The 18,590-nt window shown below is 42.5% G+C and overlaps 1 protein-coding gene across 3 annotated transcripts in view; it reads right to left on the bottom strand.

Annotated features, from left to right (window-relative positions):
- The window catches only part of arhgef4 (Rho guanine nucleotide exchange factor (GEF) 4), an 86,143-nt gene that overhangs the window by 65,060 nt on the left and 2,493 nt on the right, over positions 1–18,590 (bottom strand). Inside the window, exon 2 of one of the 3 annotated variants that reach the window (XM_061932452.1) lies at positions 17,570–17,699. In XM_061932452.1, the coding sequence (XP_061788436.1) occupies positions 17,570–17,699 (130 nt within the window). Of the gene's footprint in view, positions 1–6,618; positions 7,048–17,569; positions 17,700–18,590 lie in introns of those variants that run through there. The other 2 variants (XM_061932453.1, XM_061932454.1) reach the window with 2 other exon arrangements.

Raw genomic sequence — 18,590 nt, 5'->3', positions numbered from 1 at the left:
AATTTATAATTTATAATTTATATATGTATATATATATTCATAATTAATACTTATATATTTATGAAACAAACGTATTTTGTATATATATATATATATATAGATACACACACATATATATATACATATATATATATATATATATATATATATATATATATATATATATATATATATATATATATATATATATATATATATATATATATATATATATATGTATATATATATTCATAATTAATACTTATTTATTTATGAAACAAACGTATTTTGTTAACATGTTAAAGGTGTTTAATAAAAAACACATGTATCATGTTGTAATTGTATGCATGTTCGAAATAAACTCAAACCATAACCATAACATATAGATCCTTTTCTTTCATGAAGACAAGAATATAAGGATGATGGGTCAAATGCAGAGGACAAATTTCACCACACTTAGTGTGTGTGTGTGACAATCATTGGTACTTTAACTTCAACTTTACTTTATAAGTTGGTGTATTACCCGATTCTGATGTCTTGCATTGATTGGAATCAGACCGGATTCACAGTTGTGCTGCTAACTGCCACATTTTCGAATTTACATTGTGGAGGAGTGGTTGGTTTTGGGCAATTTATTTGTCCAGCTTTCATATTCGTTTTTATACACTTTACAAGAAATACATTGACGGCAAACTCTGTTGCTTTCTAGCTCGTGCGCGCAAGCTTTCTGAGACTCTTATTTTGTTAGTGCCTTCGCTTTGACTGGCAGGCACTCTTTGATCCCCATGGAGCGGAAATTGACGGGTTCACAAAGTGCATCATGGATTACATCAATTTCTGTGTGGACTGCATCGTCCCAGAAACGACTTTGCTTTGGTATTCTAACAAGTTGTAGATAACAAAGGACATCAAAGCCATCCTGAATACCAAAAAGAGGGCTTTCAGAGATTGAAATCAGGAGGAGGTGAGGAAAACTCAAGTGGTTCTGAGAGTGAAGATCAGGGAGGCCAAGGGCAACTACAGGAGGAAGCTGGAGCAACAACTCCAGCTAAAAAACACAAGGGAGGTGTGGACTGGCATGAAGACCAACACAGGCTTTAAGACGACTGACTATAAGCGGTGTTGATGGCGGCGTGGACAGGGCCATCAAGTTAAACCCTTTTTTTAAACAGATTCGACAAGGCCCCTGCTCCCATGCCCCCTGCCCCTGGTGCCTGCATGCGACCACCAGCCACTCCACAGCCACCTCCCCCACCTCAAAACCATCTGTCCTCAGGTGAGGGTCCTTCTGCGCTCCCCCACCCCGAGCTCCCAGTCCCACAGCCCTCCCTCATCAGACAAATTACCCCCAAACCCGCCTACCGCCTCCACTGTCCTTTGCTGCAGAAGATGTAAGAAGACAGCTTACTAAACTCCACACAGGCAAAGTTGCGGGTCCTGATTGAACCCGCCTACGGCCTCCACTGTCCTTTGCTGCAGAAGATGTAAGAAGACAGCTTACTAAACTCCACACAGGCAAAGTTGCGGATCCTGATTGTGTCAGCCCCAAGGTGCTCAAAGCCTGTGCCCCCCAGCTCTGTGGAGTCCTTCATCACATATTCAGCATGAGCCTGAGTCTCCAAAGAGTCCCAGTGGTGTACAAGACGTCATGCATCGTTCCCGTTCCAAAAACACCACACCCCTGCGACGCCAAGGACTACAGACCAGTGGCTTTGACATCACATATCATTAAGACTCTGGAAAGGCTGATCATGGATCAGCTTCGGCCGATTGCCAGGTCTCATCTAGATCCTCTCTAGTTTGTCTACCAGCCCCGACTGGGAGTGGAGGATGCCATCAGGTTCCTGCTCAACCGTGTCTAAGCTCACCTGGAAATGCTGGACATCACTGTGAGGGTCATATTTTTTTACTTCTCCAGTGGTTTTGACGCCATCAAACTGGCTCTACTGGCTGAGAAGTTAAAGTTAAAGTACCAATGATTGTCACACACACACTAGGATGACGACTATGCATGTGGATGCTCCTCTCATGTTGACTAACTGACTGGCAGACCGCAGTATAAACGCCTTACACACTGTGTATCAGACAGAGTGGTCAGCAAGACGGGGGTCCCACCCTTGTGGGACCACCTTTCTTTTCACCCTCTAAAACACAGAATTACACTACAACACAGAGTCCTGCCACCTTCATAAGTTTTCTTACGACTCGGCTGTGGTTGGATACATCAGCAAGGGTGATGAAACGGAGTACAGGGCTGTGATGGGTAACTTTGTTGCAAGGTGTGAGCAGAACCATCTACTGCTCAACGTGAAAAAGACTAAGGAGCTGGTGGTAGATCTGAGGAGGAAGAAGGCACCAGTGATCCCTGTTTATATCCGTGGGGTTGATGTGGACATTGTTACGGACTATAAATACCTAGGAGTCCACAATGTCAATAAACTTGACTGGTCTAAAACAGGGCAGCACGGTGGAACAGGGGTTAGTGCATGTGCCTGACAATACGAAAGTCCTGAGTAGTCCTGAGTTTAATTCCGGGCTCGGGATCTTTCTGTGTGGAGTTTGTATGTTCTCCCCGTGACTCCTTGGGTTCCCTCCGGGTACTCTGGCTTCCTCCCACCTCCAAAAACATGCACCTGGGGATAGGTTGATTGGCAACACTAAATTGGCCCTAGTGTGTGAATGTCAGTGTGAATGTTGTCTGTCTATCTGTGTTGGCCCTGCGATGAGGTGGCGACTTGTCCAGGGTGTACCCCGCCTGCCGCCCGAATGCAGCTGAGATAGGCTCCAGCACCCCCCTGCGACCCCGAAAGGGACAAGCGGTAGAAAATGGATGGATGGATGGATGGATGGTCTGAAAACATGAAGGCCATCAACAAAAAGGGTGTGAGCCGCCTCTACTTCCTGAGGAGCCTGAGGTCTTATAACATCTGCAGGAAGATACTGAGGATGTTTATGAGTCTGTGGTGGCCAGAGCAATCCTGTTTGCTGTGGCGTGCTGGGGCAGCAGGCTGAAGGTCACAGACTTAGGCCATGTCTACACTAAGTCATTTAACCCCTTAAACGAATAATTATTTAGCCTAAGCCCCGTTTCAGCCACACTAAACCATCGTTTAAGGTACCCCCTCCTAGGACAAATTTTTACACGGGTATGTCAGCCGTGTATTTATTGAATCTCCGGCACTTAGCTTTGTATGGGCTCATTGATCGTTTACAAAGTGAGTTCGGAGAGAAAGTGACGCCAGAAAGACCGCACCTACACAGGAAGTGACGCCAGAAAGTCCACGCCCCACACAGGAAGTGACATCAGACAGAACGCGCCACAGCCAGCTTCATAACAAAGATGGAGGCGGATCATGCAGACATGCCCGTGTTTCTCCTTCTTGTACATGTACAGGCGCTTTTGTAAATCACAAATCAATACGGTAAGTGAAGGCAACGGGCGATTGCAGCTATTTCGGATACTACACATCTCAGACGGTAAGAGAACTTTCGAACTTTCAAACAGTCAGCTGTGAGTCTATTTACCGGAAAACTTGGTCCCTTCCTCCGCCGTGATAAGCAGTGTGTGACTACAAATATTGCTTTATGGATGTGACTATGAAATGGCCAGGCAGTGTGCATGAAGCCCGCATCTTCGCTAACTCCGCGATTAGCGCGCAACTGAAAGATGGAACCATCTCCTCGTGTCCCAAACAGTTTATCGCGTTGTCTACTTTCTCGTGTCGATTAAAGATTTGATTAATTTATGATGGCTCAGGTGTGATTCACTACAATAGGGCCCCACAGCACACTGGATTCTAGTTAATTGAAATACCACAACATTGTATATTGTTCAAAGCAGATAAATATTACCGTATTTTTCGGAGTATAAGTCGCTCCGGCCGAAAATGCACAACAAAGAAGGAAAAAAACATATATACTGTAAGTCGCATTTTTTGGGGAAATTTATTTGATAAAACCCAACACCAAGAATAGACATTTGGAAGGCAATTTAAAATAAATTAAGAATAGTGAACAACAGGCTGAATAAGTGTACGTTATATGACGCATAAATAACCAACTGAGAACGTGCCTGGTATGTTAACGTAACATATTATGGTAAGAGTCATTCAAATAACTATAACATATAGTATACGTTTACCAAACAATCTGTCACTCCTAATCGCTAAATCCCATGAAATCTTATACGTCTAGTCTCTTACGTGAATGAGCTAAATAATATTTTTTGATATTTTACAGTAATGTGTTAATAACTTCACACATAAGTCGCACCTGACTATAAGTCGCACCCCCGGCCAAACTATAAAAAAAACTGCGACTTATAGTTCGAAAAATACGGTAATTGAAAAACTTGCACGCAAAACAGCAAACATATGTAAAATGCACAGCTGTCATGTCTGTTGATCATGTTTTTGTTTGGCCATGTGCTGTTTGTTTTATGGACTCTTTTTAGTTCCTGGTTTTGTGCTTGTTTTGTTTCCATGAAAACTCATTAGTTTCACCTGTCTCACGTTTTGCACTCGCGCACCTGTCACTAATCATGTCGGTATTATTTAAGCTTGCAGTTGCCAGGCAGTCTGGGTGGCGACATTACCTCCTTGGCACCCATGTTATCTGATATCCTTACTACTCATGCCATTGTCATGCTGCCATAGTTTTCATGCTGCCCGTTTCTTGCCACATGAGTTTTGTGTATTCTTGTCACAGTAAGTGTTTATTTGTTTCATGTTCATAGTTTTTTGCCCAAGTGCTAGTTTTTGTTTCATTAGTCAAATTTGTTCTCCGCCTTTGTGCGCGCCTTTAGTTTTGTACCTTTTGTTAGTGTTAAAATAAAATCATGTATTCACCTCCAAGCCATGTCCGATCCAACTTTACTTGCATCACGGGAAAACAAATACCCCATAGTCCCCGATATGACAACAGCAAACTATTTTCAATATAGCTCTTTTAAATAACTTCACAGTGAAGTAAAGTTATCTACATGGAGAGCTTGGATCAGATGGAAGATTTTAATTTTTTTTCTTGCAACGCGTACTAGGTCGCGTTGCGCCGGCGGACGGAGGGAGGCGGGGGTCTTAAACGGTGGCATTGTTGTGTGTGGACACGGATAAGGTTAGGTGTGGTTTACCCTGGATAACCTTAGTGTAAACGGGGTTTTAAACAGACTCAATAAACTGATCTGCAAGGCCAGCGACATCATTGGGGTGGAGCTGGACTCTCTGACGACAGTCTCAGAGAGAAGGACGCTGTTGAAGTTGCGTAGCATCTTGGACAATGTCCCTCACCCACTGCATTATGGGCTTGTCCAAAACAAGAGCACTTTCAGCGCTAGACTTATCCCACCACGGTGCAAAACTGAACGCGACATTCCTGCCTGAGGCCATCAAACTTTAGAATGCATCACTCCAATAGTCGTGGACACTGTCTTAATCTGGAAAAATTTAATAAACCCCACAGCTGTGCAATATTCCATTACATTTTTACACGTTTATGTTAAAAATGTGCCAATCCTGTCTCACACTGCCATTCTGGTTATTTCATCATGTACATATTGTTTAGATTGTCTATTTTGTACATATAATGGTAGTCCTACTGGTACTTTTGTTTATTGTATTGCTAATTTTATTATATTGCTTATTCTATTTCCCCTTCTTTATTTCTAATTACTGTATATATACACAACAATAACACTCAAGTTTCCCCCTGGGGATTAATAAAGTATTTCTGATTCTGTTATGCCTTTTTGTTATATTAAATATTCTTTTTGCATCTTTTACTTCAGTCTTGTCTCCCCCTCTGTTATTGCGACCCACAGCCAGCCATAACACTTTGTGTCATTGTTTTGTTATTGTTTCTCTACAGTATGCTTCACGTGTACTTCCTGGCTGCACTATTTATTTGTTTTTATTGATAAACATATTTTCACCTGAACTTTGCCTGCCGACTCTGAATCCTGGGGTGAAGACCAACACAAACACACCGAAACGTAAACAATATTGTACAATAACAAGGTACTTTTAGGACTAGTTTTATTCTGGAAAACGTTGAAGACCTCTGCTCCAGTCTGTAACAAACGGTAAATTATGTATTTTTTTTAATGGAAGCTCTTAAATCAAAGCTGTAAGTCAGTGTATATTGTGAATAGTTATAATATTCAATACGGACACAATAAAATTCAAAACGTGCAATAAACTGGGTGAAAATAGCCTGTGTCACTGTTATATTGTTTTATGTTATAGCATTTCAAATACACTTGTTCTTACATGTTTATTATCTATTTTAAACCTGGTTATTTTATTTACTGTATTTTGTTCTGCAGTGCATTTCTGATGTAAATATTTGAATGACAATATACAGTAAATACATTGGAAATCTTAGTCAACACCTACGTCACATCTTGATTCCACTGATTTTCCAAAGTGGACAAAATGCTAGAAAGTCATTGTGGACAATTAAGTGTTGATTATATTTATAGTAGGATTATATTATACACGACCAGCTGACACACACAAACTATACTGGAAAAAGCCACCGACATTTACTGTCGTACAACCATGATGTTATTCAGTTCCAGTCATCTTTGTGTTTGAGAAATATGCACACATTTACACATGTAGCGGAAGGAGAAAGTTCAATTACCTGTGGTGGAGTGGAGACTCTCCCAGCTCCAGCACCGAGACAACACACAACGCAAAGTGCCGCTCAGGCTACCTTCAATCCCTCTGATGCATCCACCAATCTTGACACCAGTGTCCACCATGCTGTCCACCATTGCACTCCACCAAAGTCTTACAATTTTCCTGTCCGGGTGCTATACCAGCTCTCTCTGAGCAGGATTGCCACCCCTTGTCAACCTCGCTGGGTCCGCATGCACACAAAAACAAAGCAGTGAAAGGCACTAAGCAACAACGAAGAAAAGCACGGCTGCTGAACAAAAAAGGTTTATTCTGCCAGCATGGAGATGAAGGAAGACGACGCGGCTCTATTTTCTGAGACAAGCTTCAGTTGTCAACTTGGTTATTTCTCCTTCCATGCACGGAAGGCAACATCATAGGAGCCAACCTTGCTTCCATTCCCTTCTCTGTGCTTGACTGCCTCACATACATTTCCTCTTTGCTCTCTGCTTCTTTCGCTCTAGAGATCTCTCTCTCTCTCTTCCTCCCTCTCTTTCTGTTTCTCTCTCTCTCTCTCTCTCTCTCTCTCTCTCTCTCTCTCTCTCTCTCTACATCACTGGGGGATTTATAGGGCGTTTCTGATGCTCCATTGTGTCCATTTTGGGAGGGTTTGCCTCCAGATAATGATCCACCTAATAGAAGAGGGAGGGGCTGAGCCTGTCCTGTCTCATGCTAATAGGAGTAGTGAGACTTGATGCGTGCACCCTTTGGAGCACATTTGCCCAACTCCCGGCCCGCGGGCAAGATCTGGCCCAGGGCGGTATTTTATCTGGCCCGAGGGACCATTTGAAAATCAGCATATGGCAAATTTGTTGAAAAAACAAACCTCTATAGACAGGGGTGCCGAAAAGGGGGAGTAAAGGAGACGGATTCTAGGGGCCCATGATGGAGGGGGGCCCAGAGAGGCCCCTAATAATGATGAAATTATAATACAGAAAAAATAATGACACTGTGTTGGGGGCCCTGTAAAGATTATTTTCATTGGGCCCAAAATCCCTAGCGGCGCCCCTGTCTATAGACCTTGTCCATCAACACAATCGCATATACAGTACATCAGAGGGTTGCCCTGTATAGAGTAGACACTATATGATATAAGTGATAAAGGACGATAGAGTTTTTAATACCATCAGCATATTGTGATAATGCATGTTGATGACACATTTGAGCTGTGTCCCGCAAATTTGACAGCAACAAGCGAACGAACGCGTCCTCAATACAATGTAGCAATGTTGCTAGCGGCTGATGTTCCTCCACAGTGCAGAGCCACTTCTAAGGCAGTAAATTAACCATGTTTCCTACAGGTATCATCACTGAAGGATAAGGAATATCTAAACATGCTACACTACACACCTTAGCAGGATATGCAACCATAAGTTGCATCTCTTTTATGTAAAAAAAAAAGGGTGGGCGGATCAATACAAATATCGACAGTAAAGATACCAAGAATGGTATCAGTATATAGTCAATATTACAGTGGTTAGATTGATATATTTTATCATCAAAACCTATTTTAATATTGTTGTTATTGTTTACAAACTCAGTAAATAGGGGCAAAAACCAAATTATTTAGATAAGAGCCAATGGTGGGAAATATTTTTAAATATTTAACTGATATTGTTAGACCACCATCCTGTGTTTTTGTCTGATTATAATTGTGATCAAAATTGATTAATTCCATGATGTTGAAACTTGACTTGGTATTGGATAGATACCCAAATTTGTAGTATTGCCTAAAACTAATGTAAAGTATCCAAACAACAGAATAATAAGTGCTTAATGCATTTTAACAGAAGTGTAGATAGAACCATGTTACAACAGAAAATAGCAAGCTATTAACAGTAAATTAGCTAGTACTGGAGAATAATATAATAGGTTTGAGAAAATAATACAACTGAAAATGACGTTATCACATACTTCAGCAGCCCTGATAAGATACTTTGTAATCCATTTTGATATGCTTCTAATATCATTTGCATTCCAAATAATATATGCTTATATACATATCGTTTATTGCAGGAGGCTGCAATATATATCACAAAATAGATTTTTAGGCCATATCGCCCATTCATAATCTATCATATATATCAGATGACATTTAGAGGCCACAGTGGTATTAATAGAATGTGGTGCACGAGCCATTCTTACTAAAGGTATCACATTACCCACAAAAGTAGCACTAACTAAAAACGACACCACTTAATGTCTGTACAAAAAAACACATTAAAGATGCATGATAACAGTCCACTGTTCTGGAACCCGACATTGAAGGTTTTCTACTCTAAGGTAACTCAACTCTGACTTCTGGTTTTAAGAGTTTGTTGAACCTGGGGATCCAATAATTACGTGGGGCCCGGGCAAATTCCAATGGCCTGGAAACATCTACGTAGGCTGGCTTAATCATCCATCCATCCATCCATCCATCTATTTTCTACCGCTTATTCCCTTCGGGGTCGCGGGGGGCGCTGGAGCCTATCTCAGCTACAATCGGGCGGAAGGCGGTGTACACCCTGGACAAGTCGCCACCTCATCACAGGGCCAACACAGGTAGACAATATTCACACTCACAATCACACACACGCGGCCGATTTAGTGTTGCCAATCAACCTATCCCCAGGTGCATGTTTTTGGAAGTGGGAGAAAGCCGGAGTACCCGGAGGGAACCCACGCAGTCATGGGGAGAACATGCAAACTCCACACAGAAAGATCCCGAGCCCGGGATTGAACCCAGGACTACTCACATATCAATGGAAACAGTCTCAGGTCTGACCCCAACGTCCACAACAAGGCTCTCATCCCCGTTCTGTAGAACCTTAAACGTACCGTTGTACAGAAGCGTCGCAACGGTCTGCGGCGAGCGTCATGACGAATAAAGACAAATTCCGCTGAGCACAGGCTGGGGTGCACCTGAGAAAAAGGGATGCCTTGCTTTGACGTGGGGAAGAGTGTGAATGTTCTGGTGGCCTCCAGCAGGGAAGACTGCTGCCCGGCCGCCGACCAGAATGTATTGGCGTCTGGAAGGAAACCCCCGCGGAACTCGCAGCACCTGGCTGTAAACAAGCTTGGCAGAAGAGGACTGCAGGTCTTCTTTGGGGGAAGTCCCAATGCCTAGCATGACCCAGGGGAGTTTGTCCACCCAGTTGCCGTGAGTCAAACCGGCACGCGGGGCAGCCTACGTGGAGCGGTGGAATCGCTCACAAAAACCGTTGGCCTGGTGGTGGTATGCAGTGGTGCGGTGCAGCCTGACCCCCTGGCCCCCATCGACTACGTTCCAGATCTTCGAGGTAAACTGCACACCCCGGTCCGAAGGGGTTCCGAAGAGTGTGACCCACGTGCGGATGAATGCCTGGGCCACGTCAGTGGACAATGTTGATGCTAGGGGAACGGCTTCCAGCCAGCGGGTTGTCCTGTCCACCATCGTGAGAAGGTAGGTGAAACCGTGTGAAGAGGGAAGTAGGCCCACAAAGTCGAGCAAGTTGCTCCAACGGGGCCTTGGTGTGGCGGAGCACTTTTGTGCGTTAACAGGCCATATATGAGTTAACCCAGGCCCGCACATCTTTCTTCAGCTCCCAGGCCTTTCTGCCTGGATTGGAGAGGCCGTGGATCACCTAAAAAAACACAGATGCCAGTCAAACGGAACTTGGGGCCTAGGCTGGCCAGTTAAGAGATTGCACCAGAGCCTGACCCGAGTCACCGACTGAAACTTCTTCCAGGCGCAGTCAGTGTCCAAATCTTTGAGTGTCTGAATTCCGCGGCCATAGGCCTGTTCTACATTAATACATAAGTAGTAAAGACCCAGCTGCAGCGTGCTGACAATCCTTCTGGAGACCTCGTTGTATTTGCCCGCGATGTGTCGGATGTCTGTGGTGTACTCCAAGATGAACGACAGCTGGTATTGTTTGGCGGGCGGACCATGGCTTGACCACCTTGGACACGGAGAATGTAAGGGGTTTGTGGTCCACGAAAACTTTAAACTCACGGCCTTCCAGGATGACGCAGAAGTGGCAAGTTGCCAACAAGATGCTCGCTGGCAAAGGTGCTGTATTTCTGGCAGCTGAAAAGGGCAAGCGGATGCGAAGTGCCGTCGACCCACTGCTCCAGCACAGCACCAATGGCGTAGTTGGATGCATCAGTAGTGAGAGTGACTGGGGCTTCCTGGCATATGAGGACAAATATGGTGGCCTGCCACACCGCGGTCTTAGTGTCCTTAAACGCCTTGTCCCTCTAGGCTGTTCAGTCGACATCCTGGTTTGGGGTCCTGCTCTTAAAGATCTCGTACAGCGGGCGCATTATGTGGGCAGCCTGACGGATGAATTGGTGGTGAAATATATCCATCCCAGGAAATTCTCGAGCGGGGAAAGGCGGAAACGGCTTCCACCTTCAACAGCAGGGGGGTTGCCCCATCCTTGCTGATGAGGTGCCCGAGGAACTGGATGGACGGGGTTCCAAATACATACTTCGCTGTGTTAATCGTCCAAGCAGACGAAAACAAAGGGCATGTCTCTAAGCGCAGAGGCCATCAACCGTTGGAAGGATTGGTTCTTCAGACCAAAAGGCATCCTGAGGAATTCAAACAACCCAAAATTAGTCACTATAGCAGTTTTAAGGATGTCTCCAGGGTGCACATGGACTTGGTCGTAACCCCTTACCAGGTCCACTTTAGAGAACAGGAGCTTCCCTGCCAGATGCGCAGAGAAGTCCTGAAAGTGGTGGTAGCAGTTGGGCGTGGTGGCATCATTGAGGAGGCGGTAGTCGCCGCACGGATGACAGCCACCATCTGGCTTCATGACCATGTGGAGCATCTGAACGGCTGATGATACCAAGGCATTCCAGATTGGCGAATTAGGACTTCAATTCAATCACAATGTACACAAACTCTGGGAGTATCTTACCCGGAGTTGTTCCCTGTCACAGCCTGTTTGCAAAACGTCAAATCAAAAGCCACCTTTTATTTTAAACCTAGTTTTTTTCATAATAAAAAGAAATACTGTGTTTTATTTTTGAATCTGGTTGGTGATAGAATAGAGAGTAGTAACTGCTTGACCAACAGCAGCCGGCAGTCTCTCCATGTTAAACGGTCGAGCCCTCGCATGGATGAGCAGGGGGGGGCCTTTGACCTCAATGTGGTGTTTGATCCCATGTTTAGTTGTGGCGACCGAGAAGGTGGGCTGTGTCAGTCCGGGGGACCCACCAAGAAGCTGTTGGTATTTGTCGCCTTCAGAGAGCAAGCTGGGAGACCGTAATATGTGCCTTCGCCACGAACACACGCAAACAAGGAGGAGGTTAACGTGTCCACCAGGCGGCCGCTCTTCACATCTACGAACAGCCCAGGGCCACACAAAAGATCTCCGCAGAGGAGGTGTAAGGGAATTTCGGCTGTTAATCGTTGACCCCCCCCAAAACATAAGTCCACAGTTTTTGTGCCATATGGCCGGATGGGGGTGTTGCTGGCGGACGTCAAGAGTGGACAATGCACCCCGCCAGCGGCGTCGTCCTCTGTAGCTGGCTGGACACTACTCTGGGTGCCGGCACCACAGAGGAATCTGCGCCCCAAAAATGTGTCTTTGACAAACAGCAACTAGCTCTTTGTGGCTGTGCTCACGGCCCCTACTGAGCGCAGGCCTTGGTTTTTCCCGTTTAAGAAGCCAACAAAGCGCCCGTAAATGAAAAGCCGTGCTGGAGTTTGTCATTTTTGGAGCTACAGTGAAAATTCTACCTGCCCCGCAACGGCAAGAGCTCATCAAAGACAATGAAAACGTTGGCAGCTGCAGTGAGTGACGGTACCGAAGTCTGACACAGGATGGTGCATTTACCCAGCTCCTCGCTCCCAAACAAGCATTCCATATTCTAATGTTATTAGGAAGAAGTAAAGTTAAAAAGTAGTAAAGGGACTGTGCTAAAAGAATAACAACAGTGGTTTAAGTCAAGTTTAAATGTCGGTTTTGTCTAGCATATTTTTATGAAAGGGATGCATTTTATGTTTGATTGTGAAAGGTTTGCACATTTTGATTGAAGTCAAACTGAATGTGAAGTTACAAGGGGATTTGTAAGTTGAAGAAAGAAAGAAGCTATTTAGAACTAAACCAAACAGTCATAGTAATCTCATAAGTAATATTCAAGTAGGTTGCACATTTTAAGAGGGTTAAAAAAAACTTGAGCATAGTGTATTGGCAGATTTTAACTAGACTTACAAGATGACTGACAAAGCTAACAAACAGTGCCATACAGTACTGTCTAGTGACACTGAAGAATATGATAATGAGCAAACTCCAAAAGAACAAACTGCCCGTAGAAGTGAAAGAGCAAGAACTCTTCCAGAAAAGGGTTAAGTTCTTCAAGACGAGAAACTTACAAGCCTACGAAACAAATTTGCAGTCGCCTTTGAACCATGGAGATGTAAAGTGAGACTAAGCAAAGTAATATTAAAAGAAGGGAAGCTTCAAAAAGTGAACTAAAGATGTTGCTTAACAATGTAAATGTCACTTGTGAAGATGTACTGACCGTTTATCAACAAATACGCCAAATACAAATTCCTGAAGCAAACATAAGGCGTATAGTAGACAAATGCACTTAATTCTCTGCACTTGCTGTCAATAGAGCTGAGAAGCAACTAGAAGGAGACCATGAAGGCAAGGAACCATGGCCAGAGTTTGAGTCGCGCTTAGGAACGGTAAGTTCAAAATCAAGAACAAAATCACAAAGGTTCAGCGGTGATTCAAGGCAATCATGCACTGAGAAGAGTAGAAGCAGAAGCTGAAGCAGCTGCATCTCAGGAAATACTAGCAGTGATGGAGGAGCAGGAGAAAGAAGAAGCTGAACTACAAAGGATGGAATGTGAGAACTTGCGTGAGAACTTGGCAAGGTAGCAAGCACTGGAAGAGCAGCGCAGAAAAATTTAATGTTTAGAAGAAGTTAAAAACTGTAATGCTGAAGCCGAAAGTCTTTCTGAAAGTTACAGTTCATCCCAAAGCATTAATTCAGCAAGTGAAACTCGAGCAATCCCTCTCACACCATACCATTTTTCAGTTCCAAATAAAACAGAAACTAAAATGCTCAAGGCATCAAGTCCACCATTTATTCCTCAAACTCCAGAAGTTCCAATGGTTGCACCACAAGAGAAAGAACATACCAAAAAATTAGAAATTCTACTATCTCAGGAAGTACTTCGGAGGATCTGCTAAAAGAGCAGTTTCTCCTAGTACTAGTAGGTACAGATGAAGCATAAGATTCAGCTTGGAATGTGCTGGAACAACATTTTGGAGAGCTATTCACCATAGAAAAATGCTTCAGAGACAAGCTTAACAGTTGGCCAAAGGTACGCTCTAAGGATGGAAATTAGCTGAGAGAATTTGCAGACTTCCTTGTAAGCTGTGAAGCTGCAATGCCACACATAAGGACATTAGAAGTTCTCAATGACTGTATGGTAATTCAAAGACTTTTGCTAAAACTTCCAGATTGGTTGATCACAAGATGGAACTGCACAGCCATGAAAATACGACAAACAGTGGAGAGTATCCATCGTTTCACACATTTGTGGAATTTGTACTCACTGAAGCTGACTTATGTTGTGACCCTATAGCATTAGTGCAAGCACTCAAAGGTGTGGAAACAAATAAACCCAGGCGCTCTCTCAGTCGAGTCACAGAAGCAAAAACATTAACGACAGACTCAAGAGACTCAACATACACAGGTCCCTCAAATATCGTTAACTGTCTCTTCTGCAGAAGAATGGCCATAGACTTTATACATTTTCAAGTTTGCAGAAAAAACACTTCAAGATCGCATCAAGTTCGCACAGACAGAAAGTTTCTGGAAGTTTTAACCCTGGACATCATTCAAAGAAGTGCAATAAAAGGAGCATGTGAAAAATGTCAGAAGAGACATCCGACATGTCTGCATGACCACAAGTTCATAGAAAGTACAAAGACGATGCCTGCAAGGAGTGAAGATAATTCTCAAGACAAGTACAAAGCAGACACTAAAGATGAAGACAAACCAGCAACTGCAATATCAAACAGTAACTCAAGAAACCTCAAGTATGCTGACATGCTCTATACTACCTGTCCGGATCTCGTCAACAAAATACCCAGACAAAAACCTTTTAGTCTATGCGTTCCTCGACTCTCAGAGTGAGACGTCCTTTATCTTGGATGAAATAGCCCAAAGTCTTGATACCGATAAAAGTAAAGACAGACTACGGCTGTCAACTATGTCTAACAGGTCAACTGTTATACCTCGAGAGAAGTTGCTAAACCTGCAAGTCAGAGGATATAAGCACAAAAAGAAAATTGCAAGAGAATCTATCCCAGTTGACAGATCACACATCCAAATGTTTAAAACCGCACTAGAGTGCCCTCATCTTGAAAAGCTGACAGACAAGCTACCACCAATGCTGGAATGTGAGGTCGGCCTACTTATCGGCTACAATTGTCAACAAGCTCTTCTACCAAGAGAAGTTCTTGCAGGAAAATAAACCCAATATTTTCACACAATTAAAAGATTGCTCATTTGAAATCCAAAAATCCTGGTGATCCCATTGTTCACAGAATCCTTGTTCGTGAAGTCACTCCACAGCCACATGTAGAGATGAAGCAAGAAGTACGCTTTGTACGCAGAACACAAGTAAAGGAAGTCAGTCCAAATAATGTAATAAAGGCCTTGGAATCAGGTTTTTCTGTGCATGCAAGCGACAACATTTCGGTCTCTTAGGAAGATATTCTGTCCATGTCAAAGGTGACCAAAGGCAACAGACAATCCGAATCTCCCAAATAACAAACAGTACGCTGAACACAGATTGTCTTTATTGGGACGTCGACTCATGAAGGATGAGAAGTATTACAAAGAGTATGTCAAATTCATGGATGACATTATAACCCGCGGAGATGCAGAACAGATTCTAGAACAGGATCTGGACAACAAGGCAGCATGGTAAATCCCACACAATGGGGTTTACCATCCCCACAAGCCTGGAAAGATTTGCGTGGTTTTTGACTGTTCAGCCTGATTCAAAGAATCATCTCTGGACGATCACCTTCTAACTAGGCCAGATCTAACCAACGCACTGATCGGAGTGTTATGCTGATTTAGAAAAGGCCCTATTGCCATCATGTGTGACATGGAGAGAATGTTCCATCAATTTCATGTTGTCAAGGAACACCAAGACTACCTGAGATTTATCTGGTGGGACAAACATTTATAAACCTTTATTTAAGTTTAGACCAATTAGGTCCTCATTCAAATGCACTATTTACATTGCTGGCAACAGAATAATTAAAAAATATTACACAGTGTGCCTTTAAGAGTATTTGCACACATTTTTTTTTTACCTGGACTTAGTAGAACTAGAATCACGATGGAATAATAAAACATGGTGGGACTGAAATGATGTTCAAAACACATGAATGCGCCTGTTTTGTGTTGGCAGGAAAACACTTTAAATATGCTTGTGTAAAAAATATATTGTAACTAAGATGACCATGGATGTCTGTAACGTGGCTGCTCATCGTCGGCCATCATCAATAAAAAAAGAACGCCCACACCCGGATATGTGTGCACCGCTTAAGATTGCCTGCCACTATAATATGAAGTATAAACGATAAAACATTGAATATTAAGAGTATGTGAACCATTCCTACATTGTTTACTTTCCTGATGATTTTCTTAAAATTTTGTAATCCATCAGAAATATCTAGTTATGCAAATAGTTGATCTATTTCTATCGATGTCCCTCAAGCAACTAAATTGTGTCAAACATGACCAAGTGTGGAGATCAGTTTGCATAATACCCATCATGTCTATAGTAAATGGGTTAAATGGGTGTATTTTGAATTATGTATGGTACTATTAGTTTTGTTTATAAGGTCCACATAGTTCAATGGACAAGTTGTGTGTTTTTGTATCACATGTTTTAACGTTCTGTGTTGTTTTTTGATTAATCGGGCCATGAGTTTGAAAGGTTGTCCAAATTAGTACTTATATATTGAGTCTGTGCATGATGTACTCCTGACCTGTATGTGGTAAACAATAAATGCTGTGACCTTCAACCACTAAGCGGAATAGCAATATTGAATATCAATCATTCAATGTTTTAAAAATAAACTTGGGTCAATCCGTGGTCTGTAGTTTGGGGACCCCTGAATTAGGCAATTATTTGGTGTACCACTAGATCCTGAGTGTCAAAGTCAAGGCCCGCGGACCAGATACGGCCCACGAATGAATTATCTAGGGCCCCGGGATTATATTTGATTAGTATTGGAACCGGCCCGCAGGCCACAGACGCCTGCTGCTGTTTTGCACGCACCAATACTCCATCAGTGTTGGCGCTAGGAATTTTCAAAATGGGGCACCGGGGACCCCATCAACTCATAAAAATGGGGTCCCACAGTAAATTTTTGGGGTCCCACTTTTTTGTAACCGTTTTGAAAACAAATGATACATGTATGCATTATCCTGTTATAGCTCACATTCTATATTGTGTTTTGGAAAAACGTTGTCATAAACGTTACTTAATTCACTTAAAAAATAATACAAAAGAAAACACATTTTTATTCATATGTACATTTATTCAGTTATAAACATTTCATTTCATTTACTTTCTTATTTCCTTCATTGATCTAAACTATACCGCTGGCAGTATTTTTTTCTATATTTTTTTTGTAATATTTTCAGAATGTGTGTGTTCTATTTTTCGCCAAAGTAAGACAAAGAAAACAATCTGACGTTGTCTTTGTTTTTTAGTTTTATTGCCATGGTTTTAATACCAGTCCTTCATGCGACCCCTGGGCTAAAATGAGTTTGACATAATCTAACTGTCACTAATTTGGAGAAGCTATGTATTATTTTTAACAATTATGTGTTGTGCTGAGATTCACCATTGGCAATGAAACCACCTCAGAGGTGGAAAAAGAACAGAAACTTACATGAGTTTGAAAGGAGACTTCCTTTGCCAAGGTTATCCAAACCGACTGGAAGGCTCCGACAGAAACTTTGATCCATAAAGGACAATCGCCTGAAAGCCTGATTTGGTCCAACGGTAACTCTGGTTTTAGTCTGTAAGAACGAAAAATATTGTTTACAATAAGCCACATCACAGTATCAACTTACAGAATGCAGTCTTACTACTTTTGATTGGCAGCAAAGTAGTTTATTTTGCTGGGACAGGCAAAAATGTATCATAAATACTTGATAAGATATGTAAAGATATTTTTTTTTACTATAAACTATCATGTATGAACAATACACAAACATACTCAATTGACAACTACAATTCAGTTCAATCCAAAATGTTCAATAATCACGTGTTTCTATTCCAGATAATGCCCAAAGTTTATATGAAAAGGTAAAAAAATAGGTTGATTATTTGATAGATCCAAGAGGGAAGGAAAAGTGGCACTATTTCCTACCACCATGAAGCCAATTCAAAACTACAATGCCACTTGGGCAATAATCAAAAAAGTCAACAAAGCACAATAAATGGTAAAAAAAAAAAAAACCTACGAAAAAACAAATGTTTTTCAGACACTATATATTTGGGGGGAAGGTTTGGCTACAATGTAAGTTTAATAGTATGGTTGTTTTATAAATACCGTTTTTCACAATGACTGTGTTTGAAGCGATGCTAAATTAGCAATGAACTCTCAGGGCGTTTAAGGGAGAGCTGAACTTTTTTTTGGCATTTTGCCTATCGTTCACAATCATTATGAGAGACAAGAAGACAAAAGTTTTTGTTTTTTTTGCATTCTAACTTGTAAAAATCGGCTCGTTCTTGGTGGCTAGCAATGCAGCCATCCATCCATCCATTTTTTACCGCTTATCCTTTTCAGGGTCGTGGGGGATGCTGGAGCCTATCTCAGCTGCAATCGGGCGGTAGGCGGGGTAAACCCTGGACAAGTCGCCACCTCATAATGGCAGCAATTTGTTTTACATTCTTAAACACGAGAG

This window comes from Nerophis lumbriciformis, linkage group LG38 (genome assembly GCF_033978685.3).
Source record: "Nerophis lumbriciformis linkage group LG38, RoL_Nlum_v2.1, whole genome shotgun sequence".
Lineage (NCBI taxonomy): Eukaryota > Metazoa > Chordata > Actinopteri > Syngnathiformes > Syngnathidae > Nerophis > Nerophis lumbriciformis.
Note: the sequence above shows the minus strand (reverse complement) of the source record. Positions and strands in the feature narration are given on the sequence as shown.